At 39.7% G+C, this 20959-nt stretch overlaps 1 protein-coding gene across 3 annotated transcripts; it reads right to left on the minus strand.

Moving 5' to 3' along the window:
- Positions 1-843: 843 nt before the first annotated feature.
- Positions 844-19334, minus strand: ldb3b (LIM domain binding 3b). Of its 3 annotated transcripts, XM_074619656.1 has the most exons (10): positions 19180-19333; positions 18594-18962; positions 13296-13447; positions 12434-12509; positions 7421-7443; positions 5381-5578; positions 4112-4135; positions 2520-2686; positions 2346-2382; positions 844-1487 (listed from the first exon to the last, which is right to left on the minus strand). In XM_074619656.1, exons 2-10 carry the CDS (start codon positions 18687-18689, stop codon positions 1391-1393), a joined length of 870 nt encoding a protein of 289 aa, XP_074475757.1. In that variant the 5' UTR covers positions 18690-18962; positions 19180-19333; the 3' UTR covers positions 844-1390. The 3 variants fall into 3 exon arrangements, with proteins under 3 accessions (XP_074475757.1, XP_074475758.1, XP_074475756.1); XM_074619657.1 differs by lacking the exon at positions 4112-4135 and having other exon boundaries at positions 19180-19332; XM_074619655.1 differs by lacking the exons at positions 4112-4135; positions 5381-5578; positions 7421-7443 and adding an exon at positions 11821-12149 and having other exon boundaries at positions 19180-19334.
- Between the last annotated feature and the right edge of the window lie 1625 nt (positions 19335-20959).

Genomic DNA, 20959 nt, shown 5'->3' on the forward strand with positions numbered 1-20959 from the left:
ATCTCCATACTCTAGAATAGGCTACTTCTTACTGATATTTCTTTTAATCCCATCCTCATTTCATCACGTAATTCACCACACTGTGATTTTTTTTGCACATTTCTTGATCAATATTTTGCACATTCCTGCTCAAAACTGTACAGCTTTTTCATTTTAAATATTTAAAAAAATATTTTTCATAGTTTTATTGTTAACTTTTTCTATTTTATTTCTGTATTTAGGCTATATTATGGGTTGCAGTAATTGCTTTTTATCTTTTATTTTCTCTCACTGTGTTTATTGTTGGGCGGCACGGTGGCGCAGTGTGTTGGCACTGTCGCCTAACAGCAAGAGGGTTTAGGATAGAGTACAAAAGTGTTATTTTCACCTATTCTAAAATGGTGTATTTGAATATTTGTGTATACTGGGGTCTATAAAGTTTGATGTGAGACCTTGAGAATATTATTCTCCCTCAGAGGTAGAAATCACAGAAGCTTTTATGTCCTATCATTAAACAAAAACAAACTTTGAGAATGCAGCAGCAGTAATATTCAGCTCTCAGGCTTCTCCAACCCTGCTACCATAGTTGTGTCATTGTCCATGTCGCCACCAGCTAATAAAACGGTCATATTATTCTGTCAAAAGCTATTAGATGCTCTTTCTGGGTGATGTTCTTCCCTGCAAAGTCAAAACACTCCCTCTGACATACCAGCGGCGCTAGAGCTGACAGAAAATGTTACCCACTGACTGAGGAGTGTCCTTATCAATCATGACACTATACGCCATGCCTCCAGTTTTTGATTCCCCACAATAGAGAGCGACACATTCATTTCACTTGTGAGTTTACAACAGTTCACTCAGCCGTATGGTTTTAGGAAAACATTTATTCACATTGATATAAGTACATTTTTGAGTGCATTTTTTACATACTGTATTTGTGCATGTAGGTAAATCTCTATGTGTTCATTTATCCTTGTGTGCCTTCTTACAAGCATGCTTAGTGTTAAAATCCATACGTTTGTGAATGTGGTTTGTGTACTAAAAGAAACATCAGTTCTGCATTTTCACTTGATTATTTTTTGTACAATTTTCCCTTTCATTTAAGGGAGACAGAACCCAAACAAACAAAACAAACAAAGAAAGAAAGAAAAACCCAAATGCGAGATCAGGTCTTAGCAGCGGACAGATACATTTGACAGGTAATATCGCGCTTATGAACACATAGCATTCTCACACTAACAGTTAGTATCTCACATACTAATCTAGGCTACAACACTATCTCACATTCCCGAGGAGATTCCTCCTCCTCCTGTTCCTTTTTTTTTTATCCCTCCATAATTTATCCCTTCTCCTGTGCTTTTGTCCATGTCTTTCGTCTACACGTCCTCCTCTTCCTCTCTCTTTCTTCTGTTTAATTCTGGACGTTGAGGATCTGTGAAGACAGTCCTTGGTGCCAGTTCTTCAGCTTGGCAAAGCGGGGCCCTTTCACCTCCGACTCAAACTTCTCTCTGATGGTGTGGAAGGCAGGTAATAGTTACTCTTTTAATCACAGTTTTAAAGGATTAGTTCAATATTTAGTTAGATGAGAAGATTGATACCACTCTTTATGTTTGTACAGTAAGATGATTAGCTTAAAGACTGGAAACAGCTGGCCTAGGTAACACATTCTGCCAACCAGCACCCCTAAAGCTCATTGATTAACATGTTAAAGGGATAGTTTGGGTGTTTTGTAGTGGGGTTGTATGAGGTACTTATCCACAATCAGTGTATTACCTACAGTAATTGGAGAAGCAGATAGGAGTTACCGACACCAGAGCAAAGCAATGACCTGCTGTGGACGGGGGCAGCAGCAAAACATATTATAAAGAAAAAAATTTAGTGCACGCTATATTTAGAATATTTTCACTGCTTTATCTTGCCGTCAGACAGCTCTTTCCAACGGGGAACTGAACTGAAAGTGAGACTTGTCTATCCTTTCTTCAAGGCCAGCAGATGACAAACGCAGTACACATACATTTCAGTTCATTTCCCTGTTGGAAAATATTCTAAATATAGCGTACACTTTAGATTTTTTAGGGGGGCCTCTCTTTTAGTAGGCTAAAATATGTTTTGCTGCTGCCCCCGTCGCAGTAGCAGTACATCGCTTTGCTCCGGTGTCGATGCTCCCTTCTGTTTCTCCAAACTTTGGGGGCACGCTGACCGTCATCTACTGTAGGTAATACACCAACTATAGATAAGAACCTCATACTACCCCACTTCAAAACACCCAAACTATCGCTTTAAGTGTAAAAATGACAAGTTGTGGTTTTACAGGGGGGTTATGCCGGACTATTTCTTGGCAGTGACCAGGAACTTCCTGGTCTTACCTCGACTTCGCCAAGGCTTCCTCATCTGGGTCTTGCACTGCACGGGTGGAAATAAACAAGAGAAATTAGGTAATAAACATAATGAGATGATAAACAGTAATGAGATGATAACTGAGTGAACAAGAAGTGAGGAATTAGCAGAGAGGAGTATCGAGAAGATCAAGAGATACTGACTGTATTCAGTGCCAGTGAGGTGGGCCAACATCCTGAAGCTCTTGGACTGCAGGTTGGCGGCACGACGAGCCCATTCAGACATAGTCTGCATGTCACCTGGCATGATCACTGCCTGGTAAACCGGAGACGCACAGTCTACCACAGGGTCCTTGATAGGCAGAGCCCCACTGCAGGGCAGAGAGTACTGTTAGAGCTCTGAGTAGTATGTACTGTATCTAAAGGCCTCAAATGTAATAGATGATCGTACTGTGCTAAGTGCCCATCTACAACTGAAGAGTTGATATTGTTATAGTATTTCTTTGGGTGTTTTGCATCAATTTTATTTGCAAAATGAAACAAATTTGCACTCTTTGCTAATTTATATGTTATTCTATGTTTATATTTCACATTATATGTGTTAGTTTGGTGTATTTATAATGTATTCTAATATATTCTTCATATAGTGTATTCCATAGATATTCCATAGATATACTTCTCTACCTACGCTAAATTTTGGTAAGGACAAACTGGCATGCATTTTCAAAGGGGTCCCTTGACCTCTGACCTCCAGATATGTGAATGAAAATGGGTTCTATGGGTACCCACGAGTCTCCCCTTTACAGACATGCCCACTTTATGATAATCACATGCAGTTCTGGACAATATTTGTCATTGTTTTGTGTTCTTAATTGATTTCCAGTAATAAATATATACATACATTTGCATAAGGCAAGCATATTTGTCCATTTGTCCATGTTGATAAGAGTATTATATAATTGATAAATCTCCCTTTAAGATACATTTTGAAGAGATAAAAATTTAATCACTTAATCATGTGATTATGTTTTAATCAATTGACAGCCCTAATTCAAAGTTAAAAATGCTATATATGTTTTGCTATTATGTTTGAAGATTTACCGAAGCAGATTGTATTTCATTATGGGCAGTTATTACATTAAGATCAATAATTGCATTGTTGTTGCTTTACACACAGTCAAGTTTGTAGCACGTACTACTACGATACTGTCTTTGTGTTGTCCTATAGCTCCTGTTGAAGGTGTCTACCGTAGCGTACAGTAGATACTGGAGTGAGTTTGCACAGCAACATGACGGGATAGTGTTTGTTTTCTTTAGCGTGTTAGAAAAGTGAGTCAATACTGATCGAGCAGCAGTCCTTTGAAAACCTGTGATTGGATACTCAGAACATTCCCATGCCATGAACTCCCACCTGATTCCCGAGGCTGTGGTGATATTTCCCACAATTTTAGAGGACGACTCCAAAAAAAAGGAAAACCCTGAACACAACTCACACTCACACTTTGACCAAAGTACCTCTAAGTACTTTCAGATACACATAGAAATGACCTCTGGGTTAGTGAGTTTGACCATCATACAGTATGGTTTGACACATTCAAATGGACAAATAGATGCTGTACATTTTTAGGAATATTATTTATTATAATATTAATTCTAGTTATATTAATATCATAATAGACCATGGATGTTAGTTTATGAGACACATGGAGCATTGCACAAGCTGCTGTGTAATCATGAGACAAAGGAGACGCGTAACGAAGAGAGACGGGATAGAAAAGGAGCGCTGCTGTACTTACGACAAGGGGGAGCCCACATCCTCACTGAGGTCACAACCAGGAAGGAAGGATGGGGAGGGATGGGTGGAGGACAGCACAGGTGTGGTTGGTTGTTTTTGTTTGGGGTTTTTTTTTGGTTGTGGATGGAATGAGCAGAGGAGAGTGGGTGAAAAGCACGGAGGAGTATACGTGACACAGACAACATGGAAAAGCCCCGGCATTCAGTAAAGTAGAGTTGTAGCAGCGTGGGCTGAAGGTTTATGTTCAAAAGCTGCTTTGTGTTTTTGGCTTTTCATAATAAAAAAAAGTGTCTTAAAGAGTTCATTCACCCAAATGAATAAAAAAAACATTTTCTCACTGCTACAGATGTCCAGCCTTTCTTATAAAGGAGACATATCATGCTCACTTCCAGGTTCATACCTGCCCTTACCAAAAATAAATTTATTTAAGTGTGCTATTTGTATACTTCTTTTAAACTTAAAATAAGAGTGTACTTTTTATATACCTATCAGAGATGTACTTAAAAAAATTGTACTTAAGTATACTTGGCTCATACTGACAAGTATATAGAAAAGTCTAAGTATATGTGGCTTTTAGGCCTACTTGTATTTCATCTTTTGATCGAGATATACTTAAGAAAAGTATAATAAAATATTCTTGAGTTGCAGACTCAAGTCCCCATCTCTGCTAAAAAGTGTGCTACAAGTATAGTTACAGTATAAAAAATATTAAACTAGTAGTTTACTGAGAGTATACTTTAAAGTGTACTTTCTTAAACTATAAAGTGGGCTACAAGTATATAACTAGTATACTTGTATAAAAACTATTAAACTAGTAGTTTACTGAGAGTATACTTTAAAGTGTACTTTCATAAACCATAAAGTGGACTACAAGTATATACTGTACAAGTATACTTACATTATAAAAAATATTAAACTCCTAGTTTACTGAGTATACTTTAAAGTGTACTTTCATAAACTAAAAAATGGGCTACAAGTATATACAAGTATACTTGCAGTATAAAAACTATTACCATTCCACTGTATTGTGAGTGGAGGCAGAAATCTCAGAGGTGGATATGTCAAAACATCAGCAAAAAAAACAACAACTATATGCATGGCTAGGGATCACTAGCAGGAAGTGAGAAAAGTATGTTTTTTGTAATTTGGGTGAACTGATCCTTTAACTTCTCAATGCGTGGGTCGGTTCGATCAGTGTGAAGGGATGTGCGTGAGTGGAGAGAGCGCATAAAAGACTGGAGAGGGGATTAGTTTGGTTGTGTGACCTCACCTGTCGTGTCCCTTGCTCTGCGACTGCCCTGCGATGGCGTCCATGATGGCGTCCTGTGAGTACATGCTGATTGGTGTGTTGTACTGGGCGTGAACAATGGTGGCCTTTCCCCCCGGACCCCGCACCTCAATGGGCTTGTGGGTGGACAGGGCTGAGTCTTTCAGAGCAATGGGGTTGAAGCTGGGAGTGTACTCCAAACTGTCAGTGTCAGGGGTCGGGGGTCAGAGGTCAGTGGGGAGGAGGTGGGGGGGGGTTCAGGTGCAGAGGTGAAGAAGAGAGGTTAACAGACGGGGGGAGGAGAGGGGAATTAAGAGGAGAGAAACAACAGAAAAGTGAAGGGAGGAAACTAGGTCAACGGGTAGTAATGCAGCTGAGAGACAGGTGGAGCTGTTGTACCACTCAATAGCTCTTGGGAGCAACCCAATGTATTTACACTCAACTACACACACTGAATACGCATCACACTTCACTGTAGCTGTGTCCCAATTCCATACTACATAGACATTTTAAGCCTTTTTTGAGGGTGTTCACACTTGAAAAATGTCAAAATTCAGTTACCTCAAAGATGCTTTTTTTCCTCACAAGAATGCAGATTAATATGGCGATAATGTTGCCTAATAAACAATAATTAAAAATTTGAGTAGATGATGGACACTGTTGTCCCACAACGGATTAACAAATTGTGTAGACTGGCGAGCCAAAAGCATTTTGCTTTCTCCTCGTTAAAGCCTCTATGTGTAGAATTTGTTTCTGACTCCTAACGGAGGGACGGATTCTGGGATGAACCTGGATTGTCTCATATTTCTACAAACAAAAACTCATCCGAATAATTCAACGCGTTCTCATCCCAACTCGTCATATACTGACGCTTTGTCAGACCCCTCGGCGTCACTTTTCGGTCGCAGTAAACACGTGCTTAATGTTGTCAATGAAACTTAGGTTCAGGCGATAAAACCACTATAGTTAGATTTAGGAAAAATAACACGGTCGGGCTTAAAACTGCTACGTTTGTAGTGAAAATGACACTTAACGTCGTGAACACGGGACACGAACAAACAGCTGATTGTAACGTGACACGTGTAACATGAACAGCGGACTCCTGGATGAAAGCCTTGTGTTTGTTTCCCTATACATATAGGGACATATACATATTTATGGCATATATATACATGTATTACTATGCAGTGTGGAATTGGGATAGAGGCTTCATCCATCACGACTTAACAACCACTTTGTACTATAAAGCTGACATACCAGTCCAAAGAAAACCAAACATGCTAATGCATAACAACCAAACTGATTATTATCTGCATATTTCACATGACACACATGTGAAATACAGACACACCGCAGATGATGTTTTACTGATACACACTCCTGGCAAACATGGATGTATAACGGACACACAAAATGCCAACGCGCATGCATTTATACACAGTAATATACTGCAAATCCATTCATATTCACAAAATGAATATGAACACTAAAGAGGACCAGCAGAGGTGGAAAACAGGTAGATATAGTAGAGTTTGGGTTCAACATTAAAGGGAAGAAAAAGCACTAAAATATCAGAAAGAAAAGTACGAATTCTTTTGCTTATGTGTAAGTATTTGATCAAGTCAAAGTAATCTTACAATATACAAAAACAAAATGGTTTTATGAACTCTCTCATTGATGTTTTAGCAAAATTCTTTATATGAACTAAGTAGTAGTACAGCTGTTTGATAAATGTATTGAAGTATAAAGTAGGAAGGAAGAAGCAGACTCACAATTTACTCAAATAAAGTAGCAGTACTCAAAATTGTACTGAAGTACACTACGTTTTTTACTTTCCACTTCTGGGGACAAGATGCGGTTAATATCATGTTACCTGATGATCAGCACACTCAATATGCTGTTACAGTTACATTGAAGCCTCAACTTCATGCACATGAATGCTATGTTTGACACGCCAAAATCACCAGTGACTAAAAACAAATACTCTCTCTACTGACGTACACTTCATGCACATTAAATGCTGAGAAATGTGACGGTACTGACTTTGCAGCTGTGTTTAAGATAACCTGAAACACACCAGAGAGGGACGGAGAGACAGAGAGAGAGAGAGAGAGAGAGAAGGAAAGAACGTAGTGAATCATTAGAGGGTATTTTGGTGATAACAATGGCACCGTGTGCGTTTGTAGGAAACTATCCAACTCCGGCACTATGCTGTAATCCCATGTACAGGTCAGAATAGCAGCCGTTTGTCATCGCTGCATATTTCCCAGCTTCCCCTGCATCATCAGGAGTGACTGACAAGAGCAGGAGCGTATCAATCACATGACACACAGACACATTTAGCACAGGACAGCCACAAATATACACAACTACACCAACACAACACACACCACCTGGTCGGGACTGCCGCCGTTACATATAGACGAAGCCGAGGAGCCGCCATTACTGCGGTGGCACCTCAGCTGTAAGTGTAACTTTTATTTGAATGGTATTTCAAGACACTATGTTCTGGGCTGTGCCGTTACACAAGCCTCTGCTCCGTAAAATCTATTTTACTTACATGAATTTCAATTGTTATTAAATCGTCTTGTTTCGATGGCCGACAAAGGACAAAGCAGGGGCGGCTAAAGAACAAGAGATCCGCCGCCGCGCTGATCCCTCGCTAGCCAGGTACTAACGTCACTTCCAGGCCGAAATTCCACTTTACAGTATCATGTGTTTCAGATATGTATTAAATGATGCCCTTTCCTCTGATCACAGTGCAATAAATCAATGAGTTTGATTATTTAAATCACAAGTAATTAGTCTGCGGTTTTGTTAGCTACTCGAGTACACAGCATCTCAAAGACTTGAAACTAGACTTGGACATCTCTGCTTTTTAGTTCATGAAAGTATACTTTAACTTATAGTACTTTTAGCCAATGATATACATAAAGAGACTTGCTCCTTTTGCTATTTGAATTGATGATTTGTGATGAGATTAAAAAATCTAATAAAATGTGTTGTTCTTGCATGCCTCTACGGTGAACGGATAATCCAAAAACTTGAAGTAAATTCATAGGCTACTCTATCAAAAAGTGAGCACAACTACAAGAAAAGTATTCTTATCTGTAGGCCTATAAGGCAAGAATACTTAATTATACTTTTCTTAAGTATATCTTGATCAAAAGATTAAGAAAAGTAGGGCTATAAGGCAAATATACTTAGACTTTTCAGTATACCTCCCAACGTGAACCCCTGTCGGGGTTTATTTCACAACAATGACCAGCTCGCTGTACATTATCCCTTACGTAGCAATTAGTCGTTTGCTGCACCTTTAACGTTATCTAATTCCCAAAGACTGTGTCATAAATATATTCCACATTTACACAAACTACCTTCATCTGTCAGAGGGGATGAATGCCGATTAAACCCAAACATCTCTGCTTTTCCTGTCAGTGTAAATGGGCTCTCGCTTGAGAGTGCAACACATAAATTAATTCAGCTGGCAGATTCGTGCATACAGAACATGTTCAGGCTACAGTAGGTAAAGTGGAAAGTGCTCGGCAGCACCTCACACGTGGGACGCCTCCCCCCCAGAGAGAAGGAGCTATCTCAGGTTTGGCAGGAGGGGGACGTTCAGGAGATTCAGGATGATGGCGTGTAACCGGAGCGGCACATTCCCTGACCGACAGCTGCTCTCTCCTGTGTGTGTGTGTGTGTGTGTGTGCACGTCTATGTGCACGTGGAGTCAGGAGTCTCTATGTGCTCGATGAGGTGGGGTTGCTGGCATGATACTGCCGTCATCGTCCCCGCAGCCTGCCTGGAGCACCTTCCCTGACATTTGACTTACCGTTGGCCTTTTACTGTAAAGCAGCTCGGCTCCCAGAGGGGAAACGCATTAGTGAAGACTGATATCTGGTTGTGATATGTCAGATGGCAAAGTAGATCGCGTCCTTAATTAACATCTACAAGTATTTCATGACTGAGGATTCACCCAAACTCGAGAGTTACCTCAACGGTGGCCTCAGCTTAACTCCCACCGAGCTCCACTGAACACACAGTATAATCAAGATAAAGGCATTGATGATTGAGCCCTACAGTCCCGGCAGAGATGACAAGCCTTTTTCTGTTAAATGTGCTCCAAAAATAACCTATTATTAAGTGTTGTCTGTGTAACGAAAGCCTCTTATTCCTCCACTGTTGCACTGAATAACATGTTCCTTCATGACGATGAACAGGGGCACTGTAGTTTATTTTGAACTGACCTCACATACACCGTACAGCTGCTGTAAATACTCACTAGAGCACTAAATGTGTATTAATCCGCCGCTGAAAATAGTCCCGATCAACAGCACTAGTTACTCCTGTTTGAATAAAGTTCACTAAAAACTACAGTGGCCAGCTTTTGGTTTTTTTAACAAAATTACTGAAACTTTTTAAAAATGGAAGATTTATGTCTTTGGTTGGAACAAATGGGTTCGGGGATTGTCACAGACAAAGTAGGGAAGTTAGAAAGTATCTAGAAATGGACTGAGTTATTGATGGTTCTGGTCTCTTTATGGGATTTGTTCACAAAAAGAAAAAAATTGAATATCATCACCATTGTTATTTAAGCCTCAAACCCCAAAACTGACTACAGTGGCCCTCAAACTATTGCTACGCTTCCGTGACGATGGCGTCAGCCGTGGCCGACGTTATTAGCTGTAACTGCCGTATGAGAGCAATGCAGAGCGCTGGCTGTGAGCTAGCCAGTGGGACACGCTCACATGCACTAAAAAGCATGCGCGGCCGGCCCGGCGATGTCAACAAAGCACAGAGAAGCTCTGATTACAACGAACACAGAGGGAGAGTGCTCAGGTAGCCATTACTCCTCTATATCTTTACATTACAAATAGTTGATAGTTGAATAGATATTAATGCTCTGGATATCGCATAGAGAACCTTTAAACCTGCAGTAGGCAGAATTTTTTGGCATCATTGGGCAAAAATTCCATAATAACCTTTCAGCATACTGTAATTCAAGTGTTCTGAGAGAAAACTAGACTTCTGCACTTCATCATGGCTCTGTTTTCAGGCTTTAGAAAATCTAGACCGTGACGGGAGACTTTGGCCAATCACAGGTCATTTCAGAGAGAGCGTTCCAATTGAGCGTTCCTATAGGCTGTGCTCCGGCTGATGGGCGGTGCTTAGTATTTCCTCAACTTTACAGCTAAACAGTACACTACAAGATGTTTCTGAAAACATTTGAGGAGAGAAATAGGCATTACAGTAACAGAATATTGATTAATATTTGATCAGCGCTGCCTAGTTTGACCGTTTGATCGGAGTTCGCGAGTGATTGACAGCTGCTCAGAGACGGCAAGGCTCAAGCTCGGTTCTGATAGGTTGTTTTCCTCCAGCTTGTGAAATCTTGCAGATCCCATTAGGAGCACCGGAGGACACCGGAGGACACAGAGGAACATGATTTTTTTCAGATTACCTGTCTCATGCACTACTGTCAGAATAAAGTGACCGTTTTATAAAAATAATATTAATCATATTTGCTCCAATTCTACCCACTGCAGCTTTAAGTTAGCAAACTTTACGTTACGTTTCAACGCCAAGAGCAATGAGGACACACTTTGAGTAGTAGTAGTCTTCCAATAAAGTTTGTTGTCTTAAATCTGTGTGCTCCAGTATACTTTGGACCAAATCTCTGAAGTCTCTCCTGATACAAGATTGCCTTAATCTGAGAGCACCGGACAGGCCTGTAATTCCTTGTGAGGCGCTTGAAGCGGCGCCTTAAACCTCTTCCTTCAAAATATGTGAAGAAGTCACAGTATGCTCTGGGAGCTAACAAATCATTGTGAGATGCAGCCGTAGAATATTTGAATAAATTAAAAAAACAAAGGCCTCTAGTGGGGGAGGACCGACTCTAGCAACAAATTGTCACCTTCCTGTAACCTCGTCAGCAATTAAAGAAAAGCTTAACAAGCAAGTCTCTTGTTTTCCAGGCAAAACAGGATTTAAAACTCAGCACCAGAGGACAGACAGAGACGCATTCACTTCAATATAAAAAGCCTCAAAAAGGGAAATCAGGGAGCTGAAACAGCAAAAAAAGAGACCTTTAAAAAGATTTTTTGCAACATCATCTCCCTGGTTTCAGTCCTGTAGTCTGATCTCCTGCTACTCTGTTACCTGGAGGCCGGCCAGGTATGTTTGTTTGTACGCTCCCAAAATAGTGCCATGTGTGAGAGGAATGGCTGCTGGGATAGCGATGGAAAGTTCTGAGTATATTTTTCTCATCACGGACATGTTAATGTGAGGTTAAATGGGGACGTGACGTGCTTCATTCACCCAGAGTGTAAAAAAACAGCACTTTTGTTGAGTTACATCAGCTGGTGGGCGTGTTGGTTTTTGAGTTAAATCTTCTTCTCTTGGTGTTACATAACTGGAGGTTATTTATCTCCGTGGTAACCTACCCCAGTGATGAAACTCCGCGGGAATCTGCCGACCCCTGTCCTAACTTGCCCTGCATCAGCAGCATTTCTCTGAGATTTTCTGGAGAGTAAAGGCCAACCGGGGAATTGTACTGTCCCCACTGGCCGGGTGGAGAAACATCAGATGGCTTGGAGGCGGCAGGAGCTTTGACCGGGGTCAAAAAGCGCTCTGGATCTTTTTTAGGAACTTGGAAGAGATTCCTTTCAGAGGGCTTTTTATCCTGGAAAATATCACAGGACACCGGCGGCTCCATTTGAACTTCCTCTACGAAATGTATAGGCCCGACCTCCTCTTTCACTTTTTCTAACTCCTTTAAAAGATGAGAAGAGGTCAAGATGGATTGAAAAGAAAGATTTAAAGTGAAACCAGAGTATCAGCTTGTTTTTCTGACCTCTGACCTCCCTGCAATTGCACTGTGAATATTTGACACTAGTGGGCAGCAGGACACAGCCCGATGGCACCATTAAAGAAGATTCTCACAAACACAGATGCAAAACACGTATGACCGACATACATACAAACATGTACATGTATGCAGATATACAGTATGTTGATTTGTCTATTTGTTCATTATTGTTGCGGTTGTGTTTTTACCTTCTGGTGGGGGATGACTGGCATGGGTGATTCCATTCTCGCAGTTGCTGTGGAAAATGCTGCAGCACGTCTTGACCTAAAGATTAAAACAATAAAATGTCCCTAAAATGTCCCTTTAAAATATACCGTCACACCGTATTTTACCACTTTTTATTTGCCAATTTAAAGATAAATTATTTACAAAAAAAGGGGAAAAAAACAGCCATTAAGCAGTCAAGTTTATTTTATAAGTATACTTAAGTGAAGTTCAAGTATATATTTCCCAAAGTATGCTTATGTAGTAAGTATACAAATATCAGTGTACTACTTGTAAATACTACTTTAATACTTCTTGGGACTAAATTGGCCCACTTTTTAGTTTATAAAAATATACTTTTATGTGTACTTTAAGTGTAAGAAAAGTAAACTTTGAGTACACAACTAGTTACGTTTTATTTTGTACTGCAACTATACTATAAGTATCCCGATAGTTTACTAGTTACTTTTTAGTGGGTATGAAAGTGCACTTTAAAGTATACTCTCGGTAAATTACTAATTTAATAGTTTTTATACTGCAAGTATACTTGTGTATACTTGTCACCCACTTTATAGTTTATGAAAGTACACTTTAAAGTATTCTTTTATTAAACTACTAGTTTAATAGTTTTTTATGCTACAAGTATACTTGTAGCCCACTTTTTAGCAGACATGGGGACTTGAGTCTGTGACTCAAAAATACTTAATTATACTTTTCTTAAGTATATCTCGATCAAAAGATGAAGTACAAGTAGGCCTATAAGCCAAATATACTTAGACGCCACATCACTGCACCTTTAAGTTTTATGGAGACGGGTGTTTTGGTGTAAGTGTGCTGGTTGTTTACTTCTGCATGGTGAGTGCCAGTTGGTTGGAGGCAGACTTGATCTTGTTCTGGGCATCCATGTGTGTCATCCCGTCGGTGCTGACCCCATCGATGGCTGAGATGATGTCGCCCTGGGCCAGGGTGCCGCCCACCGCCTTGCTGCCCGGAGTTATCTACGGAGGGGCCAACAGAGCAGATCACACCTGGACCACTATGCAGTTACACAAACATATGCAGACTGGAGGGATATTTATGAATGCTGGATTGAATCGCCAGGGTGAATATAAAATAAAAAACTAAACTAAAAAAATGTAAATTTAAATAATTTGTTATTTTTTCCTCTGTGATGTAGCACCTTACTCCACATAGTTATTCATGCTGTGTGTGCAGTAGCTCAATAAATAAGCCTTAAAAAAGTACCGTAGAGAGGAGAAAAGCTGATGAAGCAAAATAAATCCATCAGCTCTGCAGATAAAGGGCTGCTTAAAATTTCTGCGTTGGGTTTATCAACAGAGTGGAACCACTTTTTTTAAATCTAAGAATCGAATCAGTCTCCGCAGCTGCAAATATATATACATATAAATAAATAAGAATGAAAGCAGCAGGATTTCTAGTAACAAAGTGTGCAGTACAGGGATATATGGTACAGGACCTGTGGCTCAAACTATTTTTACAGCCGCAACGATTAATCAACTATTCAATTAATTATTCATTATTTTGATATAAATTCTCTGATTGCAGCTTCTTAAATGTGAATATTTTCTGGTTTCTTTACTCCTCTATGACAGTAAACTGAATTTCTTTGAGTTGTGGACAAAACGAGACATCTGAGGACGTCATCTTGGGCTTTGGGAAACACTGATTTTTTCCCACAATTTTCTGACATGTTATAGACCAAACAACTAATCGAGAAAATAATCAACAGATTAATCGAGAAAATAATCGTTAGTTGCAGCCCTAATACAGTAGAGTAAGGTAGCTGAACGGTTAAATCCAAGAAACCTTTTTCAAAAAATGCTTTTATTACCTTACAAATCTGTATTTTCATTTTTCAAAAGAGCACATTTTTTAAATTTTTTTTTTTTTTCTCCCCCAATTGAACTTCAGCTTGAATCCTCGTGCTCCTGGCTCTGCTACAAAGCCAGACTTTAGCGCTTAAACTACACAGAGAGGAGGTTTAAGTGAGCCCAGTATAGGGTCTAGGCTTACAGTCAACTCGTTAAAGAGTTAAAAATAAGCAATGCTGTTGATGCCTCCGGCTTCACTGGGATTGACCCCACTGAACCCCCCTTCATCCCCCAAACACACACATCCACACACCTGCTGCTGACATTCATGCAGGACTTCCCTGATTCTATCGGTTTCCTATTTACATCTGGTCGTCCTATCTACAATCCACTCTCATAATCACATTATTTAACCACTTCACATCACATAATGTTCTGCTGCTTCTTAGACTGTCACTCTCGACCTTGTTTCTCCTGTCAACATTTCTACTTTTTTTATCTACTTTTTTGCACTTCTTTTTCTTCCTTTGAATTAAAGTCGTTGTGCCTGTTACAAAAGGTGGTAGTGGGCGGAAGAGCAAGGTGAAAAATGATTTTTATTTCTGCTTCAGTGTAATCAAACACACATATAGACACATAATGTATGGAGGACGGAAACTGCCAAAATCAAAAATGAATGAATGAATAAATAAATGACTCAGTAAATTAATAAATATGTCATTAAATGTAGCAAAAATAATATATGTATATATATATATATATATATATATATATATATGAATGACATAAATTGATATTTGTTTTAATTTGCGTCTTTATTCATTTATCTTTGTATTAATTCCCTTCTTTATTTACTCTTCTGTTTAGTTTTCTCTTTTATTTATTATTAATTTATTTTGTATTACATTTTTAATTATTTATTTATTTTTGCATTCATTTTTGTATTATTTTAATCATTTATTTTTAATGTATGTATTTATTTATGTATTTATGCATACATGCAAAAATAAATAAATAAATAAATATTTAAGAATTTTAATAAAAATAAATACATAAATAAATAAAAGTTAAAATTAAACAAGAGTAAATAAATAAGGGAATAAATGCAAAGAATTAAATAAAGACTCAAATTAAAACAGAAATATCAATTTATGTCACATTTTATCAGTTAATTAATAACTACATTTATTTTTAATATTCTTCTTGCTTCATTTAATGACATTTATTCATTTATCGAGTCATTTATTTATTTATTTTTTATCTTGGCAAGTTCTGTCCTCCATAATAACGTTGCCTGACCTCTCTGTCTTGCATGTTTTCATGTGCGTCAAGACACTTCAAATATAACAGATGAGGACTGACTAATGAAAGAGCGACACTGTCTTGGATTTTTATCCTTGGGGTTATCTTTTTTAAAATGCTTTATATCTGAAAAAATTGTTATATCACTGTATAAGAAGATAGCTTAGATATTTTTCTACTACTTCTATCTATTGATGGTGTCCAGAAAGCTGTTGTCCAGAAAGCTGTTTGTAAATAGTATGTAGAATGGTGGGAAAAAGTGTCATGGATGACACATATTTTTCATAACTTTAACTATGACACTAATAGTAATTTAAAATGACTGAACAGCAGAAAAAGTCTTTAGTGTGTCACTTATTTGATGCACAGTGCTTCAGCTCAGCTAACAAGACGTCAGGAATCTTCATTCCTCTTTCCTTTCTTAGTTCTTGGTAAAAGTAGGCCGAAATCCAAACCGCGGCAGTGTTACGTCAAACTGTAACGGCACCCCGAGTTGTCATGTCAAGCTGCAGTTTTATGTGAACCTGTCAGAGCCCAACACGACCACGGGATGAACTCAAATCCAATGATTCAATGCCATGCGGACACAGATCAAAGCTCCCCCTGGTTGCCTAAGACTCAGGGATCAGAAGACGATGAACTAACAGACTGTGGATCAATACAACGCAGGCTGGTCGCCAGCTGGGCATCAATCAGGACTGAAGAATGAGATTTAACGTCCATGCTGCTCTACCCAGGTGAGCGTCACCTCCTCTACCTTCGCTCATCTCCCGAATCACTCAAATCCTCCATTCTGTCACAACGTCCTCTCAGGAGCAGCTCCAAAAAGGCAAAACTGAACTATAAGCGAGGAATAAAGCTTATTTCGTCGGTAACTTTGAGCAAATATGCTATTAAACTGTCACCGTATCCTGACAGTAATGCATGAGACAGATAATCTGTGAAAAAAACATCATGTTCCTCTGTGTCCTCCGGTGTCCTCCAGTGCTCCTAATGGCATTTGCAAGATTTCACAGACCGGAAGAGAACAACCAATCAGAGCTGAGGAGTCTCTACCGCAGCTGTCAATCTCGTGAAACTCGCAAACTGCGATCAAACGGTCAAACTACGCAGCGCGGATCAAATATGAATCAATATTCTGTTACTGTAATGCCTATTTCTCTCCTCGAATGTTTTTAGAAACATCTTGTAGTGTACTGTTTAGCAGTAAAATGAGAAAATTCATGACCCGGTTGGTGGGCGGAGCTTTGATTTTGGCTCGACTGATCTCAACATGGCTGCTGGGTCACAAACGTTCTCATTGTAAACAAAACAGTACACTACGAGATGTTTCTGAAAACATTTGAGGAGAGAAATAGACATTACAGTAACAGAATATTGATTCATATTTCATCAGCGCTGCCTAGTTTGACCTGTGGCGACAGCTCGGCTCTGATTGGTTGTTTTCCTCCAGTCTATGAAAATGTGCAAATGCCATTAGGAGCACCAGAGGACACTGGAGGGGGCAGAGGCACATGTTTTTTTTCCCCCACAGATTATCTGTCTCATGCACTACTGTCAGCATATAGTGACCATTTTATAAAAATAACTTTCAGCTTGTTGTTTTCGGTCATTGCTGATGTTTGTCTGTTTACATACATGTGTCCATGTCTACTCTTGAATGTCATTGTTGTTTAATTGTTTATATGTCCTTAAGGTGGCCAGCTTATTTTTTTAAGTAATACGGTTTTTCTTAGATGATGATTATAAGTAATACCACTTTTCTTTTCCTTCATTGGCTTTTAATTTGAAAAAGAAAAAAACAACAAAGTAAATTCAGTCCTCTGAAGAAAGGGGTCGGTGGCGGGCCCAAAAAAACAAACAAAACAATTTTTATTTTTTTTTAATCATATTTACCGACTGCAGCTTTAAGGTAACACAAGCTGCCATTAGCTTCCTCACTTCTTCCCTGTCCCATTCCCGCCCCTCTCTCCATCCATCCATCCACCTCTCCTCCAGTGCTATTTAAAGGAAACGCTGTAAATACACCAGCAGTCCTGCCATAGAGAGACACCCAGTCTCTCTGCTGCAAAACTAATTAATTACTTGTTCTTTTCTTATGTTGTCATCTTGTTTGTCTGCTGTCATTTGTGCCAAACATGTCCAGCTTTGTTGTAGTCAATTAGATATTTGTCTTCAAATGTAGTTTTGGAATTTGTGAGAGATTTGTCAGTTAAAATAAATCTCAATTATTCTGAATTGATGATTTGACTTCGCTGAGCAAAAAAGTAGTTCCACTTTAGTCATGATTAATCAAGCTGACCTGAACTACTATGTAATCAAAGTAAATATTATACCCGCATTAGTAAAAGTTACCTAATGCAGCAGCAAAACTATTCCAGTCTTTCCACTGATGCTCTATTCTTGAAATCTCTCTGGACATTACATCTGAGCCTCCCTGTCATCATCACATACAGCAGCATTACATAACCGCTGCTCAGCCACCGCTCACACACACCTGTGCACACTCAAATACAGAATGCACATGCTTTGACACAAGCTTGATGACACGTTATTGTCAAACCAGGTGAAAGAGGTGATTTCCAGGTGAAAAAGGATAAAAAACTGGGTTGAATAAATTTGAATTAGGTTACATTTAAGTACAGCGTAGGAGGTCTTATAATAAACGTGCTTCACTTAGTCATTTAACAGACGTTAGATGTCTAAAAAAAAATATTTATAAACATATTTTAACCTGCAAATGACCACAATGAGATATTCAAGCAGGAAAATGTGATAAAAGTGAAGCTTTTTGAAGGATTCTGTGTTTACATTATAGTGTGATGGTTTTTTAGTGTTTAATCACTGTACCATAATGAAGTTTGAAATCATTTGTGAACTTTTTTTGCCATCATAATGTAACACTGCCAATGCATTGTTTTGTTGCTACTGTTTATGAGATGTCAATGTCACTCATTCTTTATTTTTCTTTTGTCACAACAACAGTCTGTGAGGTTTCTTTCTTTCTTACCCTGGAGATGGTGAGTGGCATGTTGAAGTCCTTTCCTCCCTGTAGTCTGAAGCCCCACGGAGCGGGGCCGGTCAGAGTCACTGTGTACGTAGTCATCTTCGGTTAAACGTCAACACTCCTACTGCTAACAACTCCTTCTCCGGCTGTGTGGGTTCTCCTCCTGCTCGGTGTAACCGTGTTCTCTGTCCTCCCCTGTTATCCTTTTTGTCTCGGTCTTCTCCGTCAGTTCTGGCTTTCACTTCCCTCTATCCCTGTCTGCTCTCAGCTCTCAGGACAAACACCTTAGGATGGTGGTGGTGGTGGTGGTGGTGGTGGTGCTGCTGGTGGTGTTTGGGTGGATGGGTGGGTGGGTCAGGTGCTGTGGAACCTCTGTGACACACACACAAAGGCATGCATTCATGCACACAGATACAAATATGTGTAGATAGACACACAGACAGAAAGAGTGCAGAGCGCACTGCGGAACAACAGTAATCTGACTAGAGCCACCAAAAAAAAACTAAACCTAAAACTCCCTAAACAAACCTCAACATTTTAGATAAAAAGACAACATTAAAGTTAATATTAAGAGAGGAGAGTTTCTTGCCTGCAGAGTTGCTGAGGGCGAGGGACAGACAGCCTAAGAATAGCCGAGGTGAGCATAGACACAGGGGCCCTGGCCCCTATAAGGCCTGTAACACGAAGCCCCAGAATGCTTCAGTGCCGATTCACATCGCCAATATAGACCCCTCTTACTGCAACACATTCTCCCTCTCTCTTCCTCCCTCTCTTAGCGCTATCAGTTCATGCTGCTCGCACCCTATTATCCGTAATCAGTCTCTGTGCGCTGATGTCATTTGCTTTTCAGCTTCGCAGTCGTTCCTTCTGCTCGAGAAAAAAAGGAAAGAACAAATTACCCCACGGTGTTTCCGTAAGAAACACCTCCACCGAGCTGCTTGAGTGCCGCGTTTGTGTGGAGCAATGCAATTAGCAGCCAACCACAGCTGTCGAGGTTAAGTGAACACAAGCAGAGTCTGACATTGTTTAATAGGTGGTAACAGACTTTTCTTTTTAATCAAGTCCTGACGCACATTCACACCTTGAAATTGAGAGGTTTGTGCACCGGTGTGATACTAAACACCTAAATTAAAAGACATATAATGGTGCCTTCAAATGGGGTGGCGTTTACCTTGTTTACGAGCTGGAAAGTGGAAAGTTTCAGAAAGCTTTGAGTTCACAACTTGTGATGTGCTCGTGGACGTTGTCAGAAATGGCAAAGGCCGTGGAAGTTAGAGAGCGCCGGTCGTTGATCCGAATTTTCGTAGTGGCCAAACGGTGGTACTACAACTTCAGTGTCCGTCACGTGATGCCATTTGGCCCAAAAATACTTTTTCCCATAGACTTACATCGGGAAAGAAACGTTGTATATTGTTATTATTATAGTTGTATATTGTTATTCTTCGTAATTTTATAATATGGACGACCTGAAGAAGTGGCCTCAGATAAACTACACTAGCATATTTAGCTACGTTATTGACTCCGTTGCTACAGACGGTGAAGCGATGAACAATCTGAAAAGCTCTGAAGCAGATCAGTACTTCCACAATAACAAGGTTTTGCTTTTTTCTACACACAGATAACCATACTTACACTACTTTTAGTCTAATGCTGCCCTGCACTCCGTGCCATAAACTGCCTTACATTTTAAACTGTACAGAAAATAGTAAAAGTAACTGGCTGTCATTAATCAGACGCTACAATGCTGTGTCCTCCCTACACATGAAATCATACCTGATGTTCTCCTGGAACTACTGTCAGTCCTTTTAACGACCCGATGTCTCTTCTACGCTGGTCTTTCGTAGCCCAACCACAAAGTAGGATACGGGTTTTCTTCCGTTTAGGTTTCTCAGCCACATTCTTCTGGATTCCTCGTCTGTAAGTCGGCGATGGAAACGGTACCGTCGGTCACAATAACAATCCCTTTTTGTTTTGGGTGCATCTTCACTGTTGTTGAAGCCACAAATTCGGTCACGTCGGTCGTGACGGCGTTACCAGCTGTAACCGCTGGATGAGAGCAGTGCAGAGCGGCGGCCGTGAGCTAGCCAGTGGGGCACGCTCACATGCACTAAAAGCACACACAGAGGGAGAGTGACTTCATTCTCTGCTCAGGTAGACATTTCTCCTCTATATCTCTACATAGTAAATATATGAGTTGTTTGATGCTATATTAACGCTCTGGATATCGTATAGAGAACCTTTAAACAAATCTGCCTTACAGCGCCTCTAAGTTTTTATTAATAAACACTAAGGCAATTAGTGAATAATAATATTTACCAAAATGTTGAAAAGTAAGACATGCATGCAAAAGGGAGGTAGAAAACAAACCA

Source organism: Sebastes fasciatus, chromosome 20 (genome assembly GCF_043250625.1).
Source record: "Sebastes fasciatus isolate fSebFas1 chromosome 20, fSebFas1.pri, whole genome shotgun sequence".
Taxonomy (NCBI): Eukaryota; Metazoa; Chordata; class Actinopteri; order Perciformes; family Sebastidae; genus Sebastes; species Sebastes fasciatus.

Bases quoted from the DNA above. Each gene is read 5' to 3' on its own strand.
- ldb3b (XM_074619655.1), bottom strand. From the start codon at position 18,689: ATGACTACGTACACAGTGACTCTGACCGGCCCCGCTCCGTGGGGCTTC. The intron at 12,510-13,295 runs GTAAACAACCAG...TTTAATCTTTAG, and splicing joins CTGGCACTCACCATGCAGAA to GTCAAGACGTGCTGCAGCAT. The intron at 1,488-2,345 runs GTAAGACCAGGA...CCACACCATCAG, and splicing joins GAAGCCTTGGCGAAGTCGAG to AGAGAAGTTTGAGTCGGAGG.